This window comes from Cololabis saira, chromosome 7 (genome assembly GCF_033807715.1).
Source record: "Cololabis saira isolate AMF1-May2022 chromosome 7, fColSai1.1, whole genome shotgun sequence".
Taxonomy (NCBI): domain Eukaryota; kingdom Metazoa; phylum Chordata; class Actinopteri; order Beloniformes; family Belonidae; genus Cololabis; species Cololabis saira.
Window position 1 is genome coordinate 5239919 of NC_084593.1, and position 20986 is coordinate 5260904.

The following is a 20986-nucleotide window of genomic DNA, read 5'->3' on the forward strand; positions in this document are numbered from 1 at the left end:
CCGTCCGATCAGCCCAACGCTGAGTCCCAGGCTTCGATCCGCTACCGTTCTGCTGACTCAGACGGAGTTACTAATTAGTGACGGCACTTTAAATCTGTCAAACCCGTCAACGCGATGAATACAGTCTGTCAGACGACCAGCCGACCTGTCGCTGGCAACTACGGAGCCATATCTGAGAATTCTGTGGTAAATATTGATCAGTTTTTTTGTTCTGCAGTACTTTTGACGTGTGACCACTGAAACAGTTGCTCGGTCTGTCATCCTGTTCTCATTCCTTTTTTTTTTTTTTTACCTTTTCTGCACACATATTAACCATGCTGGTGAAAACCTAAGGCATATATATGTGCATTGTTACTATATTTAATATATATACATGTATATACGCATACATACGCATACACATACATACATATACATATATATATATATACATATATATATATATATATATATATATATATATATATATATATATACGAGTAGCAATCGACCCAAATCTCGAGATCTGATCACAGTCTGAGCTAAGCTATCGCTAACTAACCCCAAAAACTACAGAGCAAGCATGCAGGTGAACAAACGAGTGTGTATGTCTATGTGTGTGTGTGTGCGTGTATGCGTATGTCTGTGTGGCTATGTGTGTGTGTGTGTGTATATCTGTGTAGCTATGTGTGTGTGTGTATATATGTGTAGCTATGTGTGTGTATGTATGCATGTATGAATATATATATATATATATATATGTATATATATATATATATATATATATTATATATATATGTGTGCATATATCTATGTGGCTATGTGTGTGTGTGTACGCGAGTGTGTGTGTGTGCATATATCTATGTGGCTATGTGTATGTATGTGTGTGAATATGTGTGTGTGTGTGTGTGTGTGTGTGTGTGTGTGTGTGTGTGTGTGTGTGTGTGTGTGTGTGAGAATATGTGTGTGTGTGTGTGTGTGTGTGTGTGTGTGTGTGTGTGTGTGTGTGTGTGTGTGTGTGTGTGTGTGTGTGTGTGTGTGTGTGTAATAAACCAAACAAAGCTCCACCTGAAGTGTATCTATAGTGGGGGAGGGGGGGAGCAACCCCGCCACCCGCGAGACCAGAGGCCTGTTCTCATTCCTGACTGTGCTGTGGATAAGCCTCGTGTCTATAAATAGCTTCAGCGAGCGCTAACGGTCATGAGGGTTTTCCATCCGCCGGCCCGATAACCCAAACAGTCCCTTAAATCGGCCCGTTAGCCACGGGACCAACTAGCCGTCTGCTCGTGCGGCTCATGGCCGTCCTGCCGGACACATGCACGCACGCAGGCGAACCCACGTGAGAACCGATGCAATCACAGACAAATGCGGAGATTGGATGTGTTTACACATCCAACACACACACTGAACAGTTGAACGCACACAGATCCACACTGGCAGTAATTCAGAGCAGTTTAGAAAGTATTAACAATCCCCGAGGAGAGGCTTGTTTAGTCAGGATGACACACTGTGCTTAGCTTAAAGAGCTCTGAATAAACAAGCTTTATTAGAAGGGATGGCGTTACATTGAGGTTGGGAGTAATTATAGATGCCTATGGTGTCTGGTGTCCGATGCATAAGCAAGAGAGGTGGGAGCAGGTTTAAACAGCAGGCAGGGTGGAAACAGCTGATCTTTGGTGAATATCGCTCAGGGAGCAAATGTTCGGGCACCGTGCTGAATTATTGTCATATTTTTAACAATCATCTGAATCCAAACTGTTTATATGTCGGGATGGTTTGTGTGGTTGCCTCTCCAGCTGGAGGAAACATGCAAATAAGATGAGCAGGAGGCGAGCAACAGCAAAGAAACTCCAACGCCAAGAAAAACTGTCAATGTATTTATTTTGGTTTGTGAAACAAAGCCCTGGGCAGTTTGAGGTCTGCAACAGCTCGGTAACGAGTTCACGCAACGCTTCTTTAGTTCCTTTGTAAAACTGGTGTGATGTTTTACTTAATATTACACTGAGGAAACAATTCACGTCAATCCGAAAGTGGACGTGGGTTGTATCTGATGCCTTTTTGGAAACTTTTCAGGGCCTTTTTTACTTTAAATTTCAGAAAATTACAAAAACATAATTTAGAAGATAATGAGAATTGGTAGAAGAATGAAATAGGATATAAAATCATGCATAGAACATTAATCGATAAACATAATTTAATAAATGACTACCACTTAAAATTATTTGAAAAGATTGTTGTAAAAGAACTAAAAGAGCTCTAAAGGTCTTTTATGAATGAATATAACTAATCTTATTGTATAAATGCTATAAAATCTGGTTTTATTGGTGCCACTCGGCTGATGATTGCTGTCAAATTAGGTTTTAAATGTGTAAAACTATGTGAATCGGTGGAGTCAGCTGAGGTGGCTTGGAAATCTGTATCGGATGGATGGATGGATGGATGGATGGATGGATGGATGGATGGATGGATGGATGGATGGATGGATGGATGGATGGATGGATGGATGGATGGAGGGATGGATCCTCCCTAGGGAGGTGTTCCAGGCATATCCCTCCGGGAGGAGACCCCGGGGAAGACCCAGGACACGCTGCAGAGACCAAGGGCCAATCCCAATCCCCCCCTACTTTCTACCAATAGCCCTAAAAATGAAGCCACAGACTTTAGGGTCCTTGTAATGTTCCCTAGGGATTGGGACACCACTTGCTTCGTCACTGCATGGTTTACGTTCGGGTACGTAAGTGACTGCGTAGTTACGTTTGCACAAACGTCACACCATATCAGGAAGCCCAGAGATAAAAGCTGTTTTAATTTCCGCTGTAGCGCTGTTAATATGACACTTTATTAAGTTTTAATATTTTTTCAGGCGTAAAAGTAACCGTTAAGATCCCCAACCTGGGCTCAGTTTATCCAAATAACGCCTGTTAAGAAATTTGATCCGATGTTTTCGGGATAAGAAGAGCTGCCGGGTTGGGAGCTGATTTATGGTTCTGCGTTAAACCAACGCAGAGCCTACGGCGTAGGTTCTGCGTTGGTGTAACGCAGAACCATAAATCAGCCTTTATTCTGGTGAGATCTTCACAACAACGAGCAAGCGAGTGATTATGTACATTCACTGAGTGAATATTATGAAAGTAAAATACATATTTCTCGCTAGAAATGTAAACAAAAGGCATTTTTATGCAGAAACTAACTCAAAATATTGATTTTATTCACAAAAAAATTAGAAATGTCTGCCATGTTTTTTTTTTTTTTATTCAGTCTGCAAATGATGCCCTCGTTATGTCCACTAGCCCTCGTTATGTCCACTAGCCCTCGTTATGTCCACTAGCCCTCGTTATGTCCACTAGCCCTCGTTATGTCCACTAGCCCTCGTTATGTCCACTAGCCCTCGTTATGTCCACTAGCCCTCATTATGTCCACTAGCCCTCGTTATGCCCACTAGCCCTCGTTATGTCCACTAGCCCTCGTTATGTCCACTAGCCCTCGTTGTGTCCACTAGCCCTATATGCAAAGAGGAATTGGGACACAGTTTAAGATTAAGATTCCCAGAATATTCAATTTATTGGAGATAGGATATTTGAGTTTTCTTAAGCTGTAAGCCATGATCAGCAATATTAAAATAATACAAGTTTGCAATATTTCAGTTGATTTGTAATGAATCCAGAATGTATGACATTTTTGTTTTTGTAATTGCATTACAGAAAATCACAATATTCTAATTTTCTGAGACAGTCCTGTATGTGTATCTTTACTCATGTCTGTGTTTGCATACGTACGTCTACCACTTTGATTCTTACATAAACACAGAGTCACGATGAACACGCGTGCCCTCACATCCACTCCCCTCCCCAAACACGTACACTTGCATCAACGTGACGAGGACAAAGGTCAGTCCGAGCTCTCAGGTGTCATGAGATAAGAAGAGACAACGAGAGGAACTGAGAGTAAGAGATGACACAAGGTGAGGAAGTCAGGAGGAGGATCAAAATACATGGAAATAAAAATCCGTTGCAGTGACAGGGACACCCGCCCGGCCTGACAGTCCTCTCTCCGTCAACACCTCATTACACGCTCTTACGTTTCTCCTCTCATCTCAAGCAGATTCATATTTTCCCTGTGAAGTCCACTGTCTTGTGGTAAAATATGTTTGATCCTGTCATATGGGAGACCTGCCTGTGCTTTGAGATGCAAGAGCTCTTCCAGAAAAGAGTCAAACTTTTCAACGCCTGGCATGATTTATAACATTGTACACAGAACCATTTGGAAAAGTAGTTGCTGAGAGGAGGGAGAGGAGATTCACGCAGCTCAAGCAACCAACAGAACAGTTCACATTTTTGGAAATATTCATCCAACATATATATACCGTATTTTCGACGGTATATCGCGACCATCCGCGTGCCGTGTGGAAAGGTGCACCCTCAGTTTTGTGTGTCATTTTTGGATTTAAAACACACATACGGCGCACAGACCGAAAAGGCGCCGTCTACACACACGGAAAGCCGCCTGACAACACACACACGCGCGCCGCACAACACACACACACACACACACACACACACACACACACACACACACACAAGCGTACAGGTGTGCGTGTTTAAAAATAGAGCGGGAGCAAAACTTAGTTGGATTGTACTTTATTTAAGTTATTACATTAATCAAACCCATCAAAATCTTCATCTTCTGTTTCTGCATTCATCCGACCTGATCGCACTGAGACCGGGAGAATTGATCCCTGAGACCGGGAGAACTGATCACTGAGACCGGGAGAACTGATCACTGAGACCGGGAGAATTGATCAATGAGACCGGGAGAACTGATCAATGAGACCAGAGAACTGCTGCGCTGCGACGGGCAGAGCCCGCAGCTCTCTGGCCGCTGAGCAGCCGAGTCATTTTCCGTGCCGTGCGGCCCCTCGGATATGATGCCGGCTTTTGAAAAAGCCTGAACAACAGTCCAACCCAGCAGACACGTCAGCCCACGCATCCGCCGACCGAGCGGCAGCCGACGGTCCTCGCAGGTCCACGACGCGACAGCGGTTCCTCCGGCCTTCGCGGCCCCCTTCCCCCTTAACTTCTCATGGTGGCCTCAATTACGTCCGCCTTATGGATCCGCGTTAAATCGGCGCAGCCCTACGCCGTAGGCTCTGCGTCGGTGTAACGCGGAACCATAAATCAGCCTTTACAATAAAACAATGGGCGCATTGCATCATTAGGCGTGCGGCACATTTTAAAAAAAAAAGAAGACGTTTATATGCGCCTAATGGTCGCAAAAATACGGTAAATATAGCAGCTTTTTCTCATGCATGGTCACATGGCACCATCCCTTCTACCCCGGGGGAACCCCCTGGGCCTGTGGAGGTTGGAGGAGAGGAAGCCGATGCCCACCTGAGTTGTCTGTCCTTGCAGACGGCCACCATGACCAGCAGGTTTCCCAGGATGCTCATCAGCATGACCAGCGACAGGAAGCAGATCAGAGCTATCCGCTTAGGCGTGCTGTCACTATGGAGATACAAAACAAAACAAAAGACACATGAGTTTAGATCTGCAGAGCGAGGTTGTATAAAAGTAAATTAACACTTTCTTTCAAATCTTCTCTCAGACAAGTATCTTGTGTAAAAATCTGTATTTTTTAAACCGGACCATCGTGGTGAAGAAAGAGCTGAGTCGAGAGGCGAAACTCTCGATTTACCGGTCAATCTACGCACGGGTAGTGACCGAAGGGATAAGATCACAGATACAAGCGGCCGAGATGAGTTTCCTCTGCAGGGTGGCTGGATATGGGGCTAGAACAGTCTCATAATTCACAAATGCACAATCCGATCCACAAATGCACAGGACAAAATTCACAAATGCAGACCGATTCACAAATGCACAGAGCAATTCACAAATGCACAGGACAAAATTCACAAATACACAGATCGATTCATCTAAGAGAGAGCTATCTGCTTAGGCGTGCTGTCACTATAGAGATAAAAAAAAAGACACATGAGTTTAGATCTGCAGAGCGAGGTTGTATAAAAGTAAATTAACATTTTCTTTCAAATCTTCTCTCAGACAAGTATCTCGTGTAAAAATCTGTATTTTTTTAAATTTTGAAAATAAACCGATATTGTTGGTTGGACCTATTGAAGAGGGTCGGTATGTATCAAGATGTGAAATTTCCTGGAATTAAAATATTCAGGAGCCAGTGAGGATTATTTATATGTTCTCCATCTCTGATGTTGCCTGCTAGTCTAGTCCAGGGGTCGGCAACCCAAAATGTTGAAAGAGCCATATTGGACCAAAAACACAAAAAACAAATATGTCTGGAGCCGCAAAAAATGAAAAGTCTTGTATAAGCATCGAGAAAAAAGTGGAAATGCTGAGAAAAAGTCGGAATGTGGAGAAAAAAGTCAAAATATTGAGAAAAAAGTCGAAATGTGGAGAAAAAGGTCAAAATTTCGAGAAAAAAGTCGGAATGTCGAGAAAAAAGTCGGAAAGTGGAGAAAAAAGTCAAAATATTGAGAAAAAAGTCGAAATGTGGAGAAAAAGGTCAAAATTTCGAGAAAAAAGTCGGAATGTCGAGATTTAAAAGGAAAGGGAAAAAGAAAAAAGAAAAAAAAGGAAGAAAAAAAGGAAAAAAAGGACACACATTTTTTAAAAAGCTCCAGGGAGCAACTAGGGCGGCGCTAAAGAGCCACATGCGGCTCTAGAGCCGCGGGTTGCCGACCCCTGGTGTAACACAACCATCCAAGCAGCTAAATTTCACTTCAAATTAGCAGGACGATTAGAGAGGAGTAGTGGCTTTGATGCTTCGCCGTGTGTAATGTGAAGAACACGTTTAGTCGAGCATGTTTTCTTCCGCTCCTACTAATGGCTTCCACTAAGCACTCGAAATGTTTAATATCACACGGCATGAAGGTTTCACATGCGGTTGATTAGTTATAAATGGAGAGGGAAGCGGTGGGATACGTAGCTGCAACAGCAGCTCAAGAAATCAGAGCCACCAGCAGTTAACGCTCATTCATCAGACACCATTCATTTGGTCACTTTCCTGAACATGAAAAGACAATTTTGTGTTCTAGTGTAATCATATTATTGTTTTTTTTTTTGCTAGTAAACCCAACATGATTTTTTTAAACCTGCAATAAAAAAAATTATGATTTTTTTACATTTTGCCTTGTAATCTGGCTTTGATAAGTGTCTGGAGATACACCCAGTTCTGAAACCTGCTGCATCCAAAAACTATGCCATCACTTCAGGCCGTTTGTTTTTTTTTCTGCCTGCGCTGTCTATTAGCCAAAAAGAGAACTGTTGGAGTCTAGAGTATGTTTCTGCTGAAACATCTTAACAGAAAGAGATACAGTCAGCGCCTTCTTTCAGTTTCCAGTTTGAGAGCTCATTTGTCATTTTTGTCCCTAAGTGCAGAATTTGTCCAGTCCTGTCCCATAGTCAACAGGGGATGTAGCTCAGTGGTAGAGCACATGCTTCGCATGTATGGGGTCCTGGGTTCAATTCCCAGCATCTCCACTTGTTCCAGATAATCAGGAATACTCACTACTATGTTTTTGAAAAACATTCATCCAGAGAGCTGTATTGTGAGCCTTGTGTACATCTGAGGTGGCTGCACTGACTAATTATATCTATGATTAATGAGCTCCAAAACACCTATCCAAACTGTGCAGTCGTCATCCTATGACATATCCAATATATATTTTAATCACATGTGCAATATTTATGATATTATAGTCAATTAGGTGCAAAAATTACATGAGCAATGCAATAAAAAGAGCAAGAATCATTGATCCTTTTTAAACACGTGCACTTTATCTTATACTTGAATTCTATTTATAAATACTTCTTTATAGTTTTGGTGGTCTTTTCTGGCCATGTGACTTTCGCTCGTATCTTATATTCATGGTTTGAGATTCAGATGTTTCTAGATTTGGACATACAAATGTTTTTTGGCAGTTTTAAATCGTCAACAGCATGATGAGAAGATGAGAAGAACCACTGAACAGCACCATGGATAGCTGCTGCTGCTACATGTTGGATATACATATTAAACGTACTTGTTAAGGTTGTGTCCTCATCAGTTCTCCAAGCTAATCAATGTCATATGCCAATGGTCGCTCAGTCCCCATGATGATGTGGGGAAGGAATCTTTCTATTTTTGTTTAAAGGATTTGGAAAGATCAATCATCTCCTCAAACATGTAAATGGTTCTCAGTGTAACCAGACAGAATTACCAGCAGAAGTAGTAAGTAAGTACAGTATATGTTATTTATATAGCACTATTCACAGGTTAAAAGCCACAAAGTGCTTCAGATGCCACACATGAAAAGATAAGACACAGGCATAAAACATAAAAACAGAGAAAGCATAAAACAAACATAAAAAAATTGGGGATATCTGTAGGCTAAAAGAAGCAATTCCTAATTCATTCTCACAAAGGATGTTCCAAAGACATAGCAATGTTTCTTAGGAATGGCTGGAGGGACGAGCCTACTGCTCCGAGGTGCTGCTTTATTCTGCTTTCGGGGACGATGATAGGGATTTCCGTCTTCTCTGCATTTTGCTTCAAGTAGTTTTCACAAAGCCTCCGTTTGATGTTGGTCAAACAAATCATCAAAGTTAGCAACTTATCAAATTCTGAGTTTTTACAAGAAGAGTGAATAAAGAGAAAATGATGGGACCCAGAACTGAACCTTGAGGTACCCCACATGACAGGCTTGTGGATTCTGACATGATCTCGTTTGTAAAAACACTGAAAATTCTGCTAGAGAGGTACCAAAACCAGCTTAGAAACTTAGAGGAGAAACTAAGAAAAAGAAACTATTAAGAAAGAACAAAGGAAATCACAAGAAAATCAGAGCTGCAGCAACAGACTGCCACTAAAGTACCACTGTTTTACAACATATCTCTCTCTTCCACTTATAACTTTATGGAGGCTGAACACATTTTACATCTTAACACTGTATATGTGCACGTTTTCACAGCTAAAGTCTTTCCTTTCCACCCAGTAGTTTACAGTGATATGCAGTCAGCAGATCTTTCTCCAAGGGTACCTTAAACACAGACGGCTGTCAGAGACAGGTTTTGGCTTTTGGTTCATGTAAAAAAAAAAAAAAGACATTAACATTTAACAAGGCCAGATGCAATGTGCTTAGTCACGATATACCTAGGGAAATGTGATATTTATGAAATGAAACTGCAGACTTTCACTTCTATAGTATAACCTTGAGTTGGCTTTAAAAAAGCATCAAAAGGTGCAGCAAGCTACTGTATGCCGTGTGAGTTATAAAACTCCTCTGAATAAGCCGCGTGGTGCAGGAGATCTCGCCAACGGCTTGTTTCAATGCATTCCTGTTGACGTTGGTAATGCATTGGAGAAACACGACTGACGGTTGCCAATCTTTGACACTTGAAGACTTGACAAGGAGCCAGAGGTTTGAGGATCAGGGAGAAAACACACACATACATATACAGGACTGTCTCAGAAAATTAGAATATTGTGATAAAGTCCTTTATTTTCTGTAATGCAATTAGAAAAAAAAAAAAGTCATACATTCTGGATTCATTACAAATCAACTGAAATATTGCAAGCCTTTTATTATATTTAATATTGCTGATTATGGCTTACAGTTTAAGATTAAGATTCCCACAATATTCTAATTTTTTGAGATAGGATATTTGAGTTTTCTTAAGCTGTAAGCCATGATCAGCAATATTAAAATAATAAAAGGCTTGCAATATTTCAGTTGATTTGTAATGAATCCAGAATGTATGACATTTTTGTTTTTCTAATTGCATTACAGAAAATCACAATATTCTAATTTTCTGAGACAGTCCTGTATTTCTTTGCACTGCAACCCTACAAAGCAATCATTTGTTAATAAGCGCTTTATTTTTGGCTTTCATGTCATGTCCTGTCAACCATAATGTGCTAATAAAAGCCTTTGGTAAAATGATAAAGCATCTCAGTCATCCAAATGACTTCACTCTCAGCATCTGGGGTTCAGAGCCAGAGTGATAGTGTGTAAATGAGGTCTGCTCTTTGATCAGATACCAACACACTGATCGGATCAAATGTGAACACTGACAGCTTTCCAACAGAGGTATCATTACTAAAAGAAAGCAAGAAAATCTGCAGTCTCGGACGGTAAAACCATATTAAACTCCTTTTATCTTGATGGAATATGTTGACTACAGAGTCGGACCTTTCCTGAGAACAAAACTGATGTGCATGATGTTTAGTAGCATCTATTTTTCAGCCCAGCTGGACGATGACAAGCAGCATAAAGTACTAGTGTTTATTTTCATGCAAGAGCCTTTTGGGTTCGACAATTAAATCACATAGATACAGAAGCAATAGCAGTGCTTTCTAAGCTTTAACAACACACCCTCTCCGATCATTGGTTAGCATTGGTTATCAACTTGAAATCCATTAGAAATCAAAGCTTGAGTTTTTTTTTTCTCCAGGTACCGTATTTTCCGCACTATAAGGCGCACCTAAAAGCCTTTAATTTTCTCAAAAACCGGCAGTGCGCCTTATATATGATCATTTTGGTAATTTCTGTTACTGTAGTCAGGGGGATTGTGGGTAATGTAGTTGGTGTCGCCGAAGTAATGGCGCTAAAAACGTCAGGAATCGTCACAGAGGTTCAAGACAACAGCAGCGACGCTGACTCGCATCATGGAGACTTTGACGAGACGGAGCAAAGCTGGTTTTTATTTTGTTAATAAAGTTTGACATACGGTACTTTTCTTCTTGATTTTTTTTTTTGCATTTGCTGTAGGATTTTGTAGCATTTCCTGTAGCAGCTCCATCAGGTAGATACGTAACTCAACCCCAGCCACTATAGTACGGTATTTTACCAGATATTTAGTGCGCCTTATTATGCGGTGCGCCTTATATATGGAACAAGTTTTTAAATACGTCATTCATTGAAGCTGCGCCTTATAATGCGGTAGGGCTGAATGATTTTTGAAAATAATCTAATTGCGATTTTTTTCCTCAATATTGCGATTTAATATGCGATTATTTTTTCAAAGTCCTGTTCTCATGTATTTTTCAACTACACAAGCAATAGATCAGTTTGTTCTATAATAAACAATGTCAGATTTATTTAAAGCACAGATTACAACAATAAAGAAAGCAAATCTGTGGCTTTACCTCTTTAACACGTCTACACACGTCTGTACACACGAGTGTTATGGGTCGTTCTCTGAACCCAATCACACGACACCAAACCGGGTTAAACTTTAGCCAAAATGAGGCGTAGTTTAATAGAAAAACACAGAAAAACTCCCACAGGGAACAAAAAAACCTTCCTCACAGGGAACTCAGAACTTCTTCACAAATAACTCAAAAATCACAGATGGAAAAAAACCACCAGCAAACTAACAAACAAACCAACAAAGCTCAGAATTAACAAAACGAACCAGCAATGAACCACTCGCAGCCCCGCTGTTTAACTTCTCCTCCTGATGACGGGCTGCAGGTGTGCCTTAAGGGTGATTTATGGTTCCGCGTTACACCAACGCAGAGCCTACACCGTAGGGTACGGGTAACGCGCACCGTACGGCGAGCGTCGCCGTGTAACCTACGCCGTAGGTTCTGCGTCGATTTAACGCAGAACCATAAATCAGGCTTCACAGCGCGACTCCACTGTCCGCCCGGCTCGTGCTCGTCGCCGCGCAGCTCCTCGCCACGCCAACTCCGCGCTCATATATCTAATAAATGTATAAAGCCCATATATTTATAAAGCCCTGCCTGGCCGAGCCCTAAAACTGAGGCCATGGTAGATACAGTAGGTTACACGCGGACACGCGGCACGGTTGACTTTTTTTCCCTGCCGGCAACGTGACCAGATCACGTGACTGGTCAAATCGCAGCCTTTGCGGTTAGAAAATCTCGTTTTATCACATCGCGATATTATCGCAAATGCAATTAATCGTTCAGCCCTATAATGCGGTGTGCCTTATAGTGCGGAAAATACGGTATATATCGGCAGCAGAAGCATCGGTACCTGAGCTGCTCTGCTGAAAGTGGTAAAGCACTTTCACAATACACACTATAATCTATAAATCAATCCACAGGCCTTCAATCTTCAATTTCTCAACTAACCTTCTAGTAAAGCTTTGCATTGTGGCTTACGAGAAAAATCGTGTCATTATCTTAATGCCATTTCGTTATATTTAACCATGTTTCCCTCTGATCACTGAAAGGCTGAGACGGTGGTTAAATGTTTGAGCAGAGCTGCATACGCTGTATCCATCGCCATGTTTACAGCCGTACCGCATGCTGCTGATGATCACACTTGGAACAGAAAGCTTCCCTTTGAAGAAAGGGAGAAGGTGTAATAACCATGTCAACATGGACGATGTGCTCCCTGGAGGAGCATCTGTTCTCAGAGCCATTCACTCGGAAAGTCACTAAACTGTCAGAGAGTGTCTCACCCGCTTCCAACACGTCCAAGAAACGTATGATTTACTGTTGGATTGTGAGCTATAGTTTGGCAAGCACTTTGTTGCGCATAATAAATGGTATCTTAGTCTTTTCCTATGACATAAAGCCAGCTCTAAGCTGGAAAATTGTATTTAGTTGTCCAAAGTGATGAATTCTAAGTGCATTCATTCCATTAAATGTCATGCACATTAATATCTTTTTTTTTAAAGTAATCCTGACAGAATTGTTTGCTTGTTTGTTTTCCTTCATGTCCCTATGGTATAATCCATTAAATTAAAATTTCCTGTCTCTTGTGCTTCTTTTACTAGTGAAAATAATTCCATAAACAAATAGATATTTTGCCTTGAGGATGCATGCGTTAGTTCTATAACGACTCTATTCTCACCATTGTTTAAATCGCTTTTGTGCTCCAAAGAGAGAAGTTTATCAAGAGCCAAGTTGTCAAACCAGTGAGTGACATCATATTATAATGTTTGTCTCATATGCAGTGCATAGTCTGCACTTGTGTTCCGATAGATGAACCTAACATGAATTAACAGAATGAAAACACCTCTGTCAATTTTTTACAAAAAAGTATCTACACACTATGTGTGACTGAAACTTTTGTTAGAGAAACAATGACAGTGGTGGAATGACGCTTAAACACGTTAGCCACGTCCAGTACTCGAGTTGTAAAATAAAATCAGGGGGGATGGTGGATTTTATCATATGGGGACAGATAATTTGTGCTGATTACAAATAATATAATATATTACAAATAATAGCAGTGACCAAAACACCTGCAGAAATACTGCAGGAATGACATAGCAGCAGTTAAATGCAGCCTTCTGTAAGCTTTAAATATCCACTGGGCTTACATCAAATACATCAAAACACAACAATAAAAAACACTTTTCTGAACTTATCAATATGACTCTGTCCTTCACAGGATAAGTAAAATGGATCACTGCAAAAACTCACAATCTTAACAAGAATATTTGTCTTATTTCCAGTTAAAATGTCTCATTTTAGTAAAAAAAATCTCATTACACTTAAAACAAGACTCATCACTGGAAAAAACAACAATTTCCACCTGTTTCAAGTAGATTTTCACTTGAAATAAGTAGAAAAATCTGCCAGTGGAACAAGATTTTTTTGCTTGTAATAAGAAGATAAATCTTGTCCCACTGGCAGATTTTTCTACTTATTTCAAGTGAAAATTTACTTGAAACAGGTGAAAATGGTCAAATCAGTTATTTTTCTGACGATGACTCTAAATGTTGAAATAGCAGTAAAACCACATTCATTGATGAAATGACATAAGGGATGGAAAGGGATGGAAAGGCAGTTTTACAGGGGGGATGATTTTGACCGTTTTTATTTCAGGGGGGATGATTTTGACCGTTTTTATTTCAGGAGGGGATGCCGTCCGCCCTCATCCCCCCTCAACTCCAGTACTGGCCACGTCCCAATTCAGGGGTTGCATGCTATGCAGGATTTGCATGTCCGTGAAGGTTCAAGGACCTCAACGGTTGGACTGAGTGTTGGTGACATGAGACAATCCAGCTTTCACAGACATTCCTGTTTTCTTCATGCCACTATTCCCCCCTCGTAACTCTGACAGGAGCAGCTCCTCGCCCATCAAGTGATCATCAGCTCATATTAGCGGAAACACAACCATGTTTGCTTTGACTTTTGCTAAGACAGCACTAAAGTCCAGCAACTGCGAGCTGTCTGGTGAATATGTGGACATGCTTGGCTGGAAAAAACGGATGCAGCTTTCTCAGACCAAGAAAAGAACGACACAATGCTCTATTCGGAGGAGTTTTAGGAAAATGTATGTGACGCGGTTGTGATACGATCGGCCTTCACGTGCAGCCAAGTGGACTACAGTGATGGACTAAACATTACTTTGTGTATATATAAATGAGCAAACCCATGTCTCTTTCCTAAAAAAAACATGAAAAACTTGTCAAAATTAATATCTACCTGAAAAGAGCTAAACTACACATGAATTCTGTTACGTTAGATGTAAATATAGATCTCGTAAATAAAAATACACATGGTCAGAATATTAATTCTTTGTTTGAAATCTGAGAATTAACAGCTTTTTAAAATTAGAGTCAAATCTTTCCAAAAAGACACTATAATATATTTTAACTCTTTTTTTTCCCAGAACAAAATGTATATAATAGCGTAATTTGCTGTTAAAACCCACATTTTTAAATGTCTCTGTGAATGCCTAAATGCTGAGAAGGGGGGGCAGAGCGACATAAGAGATGTACTTTACTTTACTTCTCAAAAGGACAACAAGCAAATAAATAATCTGCTTCTGTACATCCCTGACTTTATTCCCCTGTCTTATCTTGAAGTTAAGGCCAGTTTGACCCAGAAAAACGGAGGTCGAGATGGAGCTGAATCATTTTTTTTTATACCTCATAAAAGAACCGCCAAAGACTCCTCTGCTCTGCTCTGCAGTTCTCTGTGAATCAGAGTCTCCACAGCTCCAGCAGCTCTGGAGCTCGGGCTTCAGCCTTTTCACATGGATGCTTTACCAGCATTAAATGAGCGGCTGAGCTTTCCCTGATTTGATCTGAAGAGGTTTCTGTTTTCCAGCCATGATTACCAACAATCAGAATCCTCCATGAGCTCTGAATCTACGTCAGACTGGCCGCGAGGACCAGCGTGAGAAGTCAGAATTATTTCAGTTATGAGCTGATTGCACACAAGTGAAAAGTGTCCAACCTCTTCCCTGTTGGTTCCTCCCTGCTGATACAAACAGCCAAAAGCTATTTTGAGTTCTTATTTTTTATCCTAATTGGGTTTTCTTTCCTTCATTTTGTAAAATTGATTCACCAGTTTCCAAAGGGAGTTATTTTTTAGTTTTTTCTCAAACACATACTTGCAGACTGAGCAGAAAATATGCAATAGTTTGTTGGTTGCTGAATCATGACGACTCTGGAGCATCTATTGATACGGGATAGCAACACCTCTCTTCACCTGTTTATTATAAATAAGGAAAGATGCGACTGAGCCGTAAAGCAGCATGAGAGGTTACAGTCACAGCTGAGTGCAGACCCCACAGAAACTGCTTTCACTCTCAAACACAGTTGGTCTTTCTTAACAGTAAGAATGTGTTTAATCACACAGGACTGATTAAGGTCATTCAAAGCTGAGAGTTTCAAAAATCTGTTAGGCATTCCCAACAGAAGAAGCTGCAGCTGCTGAAACGAGCGCTTCAATGTTTCCACCTTTATCCTTTTCTCCGTCTACAGTGACAAAATGCTGCTGTGGAGCAGGTTCAAAAAGGTCACGGTGCAAAGCTGATGCAAATGCAAACTGGGATGATGTCTACGGTGGCCAACAAGGACCAAACGCACTGCAACGCCCTCAGTTAAGGAAAACGGCTTCAAGTACAGAAATGATTCAAATTCACAAACTCAAAACCAGGAACAAAAAGAGGAACGTGGTGCAAATGAAAAAACGTGCTGCAAAAAACAAAGACAAATGCAGCATCATCAAACGCTGCAAATAGAGAAACGATGCAAAGCACAAAACGATATAAAACAAGAAACCGTCTTCAAAAGAAAAACGCTTCATAACCGGTCACTACAACCGGAAGTTCTCCAAACCTGCAGGGGGCGCTCTCAGCGTAACAGCTCAATGGACAGAAACACGGGATGGATGGACACCCCACTCTGTCCGGAGTCTGCATGCGTGCCCCCTCCTGAACTCACTGAGAACGCTTCATGCTGCTCAGACACTTATGCAAGAGTCTAATGAGAACCAACTTACACCGCAAATATTTTGTCAGGTTTCTATTTTGCTGAATTAATTTTATCTCGGGAACTGATGTCACCTGCCAAGAAGGATTACATCATTCAAATACGACATTTTCATCTCCATCTAAGCCTTCAAGCAGCATCAGTTGCTTTTCATCTTAAGAATTTGTTCAGGGAAATGTACTGTACTGTAATGTACTATACTATACTATACTATACTATACTATACTGTACTGTACTGTGCTTCATCACCCACATGTAACCCTTCCTGCAAGACAAAATAAAGAATACTTCATCTGCACTTACTAAAAAGGTCCCCTCTACTACAGGACTGTCTCAGAAAATTAGAATATTGTGATGAAGTTCTTTTTTTTTTCTGTAATGCAATTAAAAAAACAAAAATGTCATACATTCTGGATTCATTACAAATCAACTGAAATATTACAAGCCTTTTATTATTTTAATATTGCTGATCATGGTTTACAGCTTAAGAATACTCAAATATCCTATCTCCAAAAATTTGAATATTCTTACAGTTTAAGATTAAGATTCCCAGAATATTCAAATTTTTTGAGATAGGATATTTGAGTTTTCTTAAGCTGTAAACCATAAACCTGGTGATGAGTCCGCCTACAGGTGGGAGGTGGACCAGCTGGTGACCTGGTGCGGTCAGAACAACCTAGAGCTCAACGCTCTAAAGACAGTGGAGATGATAGTGGACTACAGGAGGAACGCAGCCCCACCTGCCCCCCTCACCCTGTGTGACTCCCCAGCAGACTCTGTGGAGTCCCACCGCTTCCTGGGGACCATCATATCCCAGGACCTCAAGTGGGAGCTGAACATCACCTCCCTCACCAAAAAAGCTCAGCAGAGGATGTACTTCCTGCGGCAGCTGAAGAAATTCAACCTGCCAAAGACAATGATGGTGCAGTTTTACACGGCCATCATTGAGTCCATCCTCACCTCCTCCATCCTCACCTCCTCCATCACCATCTGGTACGCTGCTGCCACTGTGAAAGACAGGAGCAGGCTGCAGCGTATCATCCGCTCGGCAGAGAAGGTGATTGGCTGCAATCTCCCATCTCTCCAGGACCTGCACGCCTCCAGGACCCTGAAGCGTCCCTCCCACCCCGGACACAAACTGTTTCAGACTCTTCCCTCTGGCAGGAGGCTGCGGTCCATCAGGACCAAAACCTCACGCCACAAGAACAGTTTTTTCCCGTCTGCAGCCTTCCTCATCAACAAGGCCCCGGTCCCCCCTCCCCTCCCCCGACTACCACGGACTGCCCCCCCATCCCACTCTACGTTACATTAACGTAAATATTCCAACCCCGTAACATTTGTACAGACTCATATCCGGCACTTTACAAACCTCATTGTACATTTCTGTTTATACTTTTTACCTATCCTAAGTTTCTAAGTCACTTTTGTACAGACTCACCCGGCACTTTAAAACCTCATTTTGTAAATTTCTGGTCTACATTTTATTTTACTGTTTATACTTTTTATTGTTTATACATTTCATTCTATTTTATTTTATCTCTTATATATTTGTTTTTATATTTGTATTGTGTTGCACCAATCCCCATAACAAATTCCTTGTGTGAAAACTTGGCAATAAACCCCTTTCTGATTCTGATTCTGATTCTGATGATCAGCAATATTAAAATAATAAAAGGCTTGCAATATTTCAGTTGATTTGTAATGAATCCAGAATGTATGACATTTTTGCATTACAGAAAATAAAGGACTTTATCACAATATTCAAATTTTCTGAGAAAGTCCTGTATATAAAATGTTATCAAAGTACATTTAAAAAATCAAATATTTTAGAAAAACATTTTTTGCAATTTAATTTGCTAAATCTTTTCGACCGGCCAATAATTTTTAGGTTTTTTAAATACCTGACATGTTTCATCAGAGGACATTTTCAGCAGATAGGACGTGAGCTGATCTGCAGGGAGGTCGCCCACTTTACACATTCTTAATTAAAACTAAATATTCTGGATGTTTCCGAGGGTCACAGTGGGAATCCCTAATTGCAAACAACTGTCTGTGAACTGGTGTTTTCCCTCAGCGGGGACAGACAAGTGCACTATTATGCAGACGGGCACTGGACACCACGGGCGCTCTGCAAACTACAATCAAATGCTGTTTATTGTCAACAGAAATTAGAATATTTGTTAGGACAGAGGACTGGGGTGGAACAGAATCTCCCGCTGGAGAAAACAATAGCGTGAAAGCTGGAACCATGTTTCCACCTTTGTGCACTGGAACACGGCCTTTGTCTAATTTTGGAAACATTAGACGGAGCAAACAAATCAGTGTGTGGAAGTAAAAAGACACATTCTCCCTCTCATTTCCTCTAATCCTGATGCTCGTCAACGCCCCTGTGAAGGATTTATTTTGGAGGGGGCACCGTGGGAATAAATCCCAGTTAGTTTACTCTGTTTTATGGTCCCCTGGGGTTCAGGAGACTCTCCGGAAGTTAGTTATTGTCCTGCATTTTGCAACAGGCTGTGTGCTGCAAAATGTGCTGCAATTCGGTCCCGAATTTCCCGCGCTGTCCTGTGGATGTGACGTCACATGACGCTGCATGCACGTTCTCCCCGTTCTCCCGTGCCGGCTTCACTGTTGGCTGCAGTACCCCCAACGGCCGTCGTGGTGAAGGGTGGCGCTAGAGAGTCTCATTTCTTAAAAGGAGCCTCAAGCTCCTTTAATTGACATCACTAAAACTAAATTATATAATCCAGTAGGTTCATGGCTGTGCATTTAAAAACCCTGAACTTACACCAGTCGACCAAATTCACTGCCTTCGCTCAAAAAACTAAGGATCTTACCAAGAAATGTTCTTATTTCTAACCTAAAAATGCCATTACACCTGATTACACACATCACTTAAAAGGTTAGGTGTTTTTCCCACGTGTTTCTATTAAACTTTCATTTTTGTCAAGCACATTTTAAGTTCTAGTTAAGTTTTAAGTTAAAGTATAAGAGTTTGAGTTTTGACAGTGTTCAAAATAAACTTCTAAGCCCTGCTGTATTGGAGCACATTAGGCTCCAGTGCTGCTTGTTTTATCCATGAATGACTACGGAGATAAAATTGAAAACTACCCAGTTAGTTTTCTTACGTTTTTATTTTTCTGACATTTTCTGCCTTTTCTTTTAGTTAAAACTGTAGCGGGAACAGATGTTGATGACTAATGTCATTTCAGGAGTGTAGCACCTTATAATGTAATAATTTCCTGAAAATGTAATAAAATTTGCACTTAACTCAATCAAAAATGTAATAAAACCCAATAATGTAATAACTTCACTAATAATGTAATAGAATATCCTGATGGATATTGTAATAACATTTTTACCAATAATGTAATACCTTATTACATTATTGGGAATTTATTACATGGTACTCAAAGTCTGCAATTTAACCCAATAGTCATTCTGGTGTTTCAAATCCAGCGTATAAAACATTCTTAGATACTTAAAACACAAAATGTAGAACTCTGGAGTGAAAATGAACATATATTTTACATTATTTGTCAAGTATTACATTATCAGTTTTGGAAAAAAAAAAAGACCCACCTGAAAATGTAATAAATTCCCAATAATGTAATATCATTGGTATGATATGGTATTACTTTATCGGTAAAAATATTATTACAATATCAGTCAGGATATTTTATTACATTATTGGTGAAGTTATTGGATTTTATTACATTTTCGATTGAGTTAAGTGCAAATTGTATTACATTTTCAGGCGTTATTACATTTTCAGGAAATTATTACATTATAGGGTGAAATTATTACATTATAGGGTGGAATTATTACATTATAGGGTGGAATTATTACATTATAGGGTGAAATTATTACATTATAGGGTGAAATTATTACATTATAGGGTGAAATTATTACATTATAGGATGCTACAAGGAGTAACTGGTATGTTTAAGCACAATGTTAAGAAAAAGTACAACCCTTTAAATCAACTGGCCATCTGCATTAATTAGCCATAAAATGTGATCTGATCCTTCATCTAAGTTCATTGATAACACAAACTGCTTGATGGCTGTAGTTTGTCCAGCATTAAATATAGAACACGGAAATAATAGAACAAGTCGTCAAAATGCAAAAACGGCTTTGCAGCCCAAATCCCACAGAGATCCTGCTGAACGACTTCAGACCAGACATCCTGCAACGGTTCTGTCAGAGAAACGCTCCAACATTCCTCCTGAACACCAATCAGGTCTGATCCCGACAATCTGGAAACTCTTAAGCACTTCCATGAAGAACGAGTCGCCTTTTATAGCAAATCAATGCAGAAAAGCCAAAGTGGGGAAGATTCACGTAACTCTCCTGCAACTATAAGACCTGTGGATGGAGGGGCGGGAACAAATGAATAAACACATGCCTAAATACTTAATTAGTCTTTTAAAAATTAGACGATCAGTGTCAATACATCTAAAACAAATCTCCACAGATGAATTAAATCTAACTGTTTGGTTCTGAACTGCAGTTTTGGGCTTTTTTTCCACTTACAGCTGTAACTTTTTAAATACTCCCAACTTTGGAAATTCAACAATTCTATCTCTGATCAGAACATCAGGACAGTAAAATAAACTTTCCTACAGCCTCATAGCTGTTTTTTTCAACCTTTTTTTAAATAAACCAAAAGCGTTTTTCGGGGGCACCAGTATCAATAAATGAAATACCATCCGTTACCTTTTATCAGAGGTGGTAGTAATGAGTTACATTTACTCCGTTACATTTACTTGAGTAAGGTTTGGGAAATG

The 20986-nt window shown here is 40.4% G+C and overlaps 1 protein-coding gene and 1 non-coding gene across 7 annotated transcripts in view; one reads left to right on the forward strand and one right to left on the reverse strand.

The window, feature by feature from the left end:
- htr4 (5-hydroxytryptamine receptor 4) overlaps positions 1-20986 on the reverse strand; it is a 282593-nt gene that overhangs the window by 108228 nt on the left and 153379 nt on the right. For all 6 annotated transcript variants that reach the window (XM_061726112.1, XM_061726111.1, XM_061726110.1 and 3 more), the window contains exon 3: positions 5367-5480. In XM_061726112.1, the coding sequence (XP_061582096.1) occupies positions 5367-5480 (114 nt within the window). The remainder of the gene's footprint in view (positions 1-5366; positions 5481-20986) is intronic.
- Positions 7419-7490, forward strand: trnaa-cgc (transfer RNA alanine (anticodon CGC)). Its single transcript has one exon. It is a non-coding gene; the product is annotated as a tRNA-Ala (tRNA).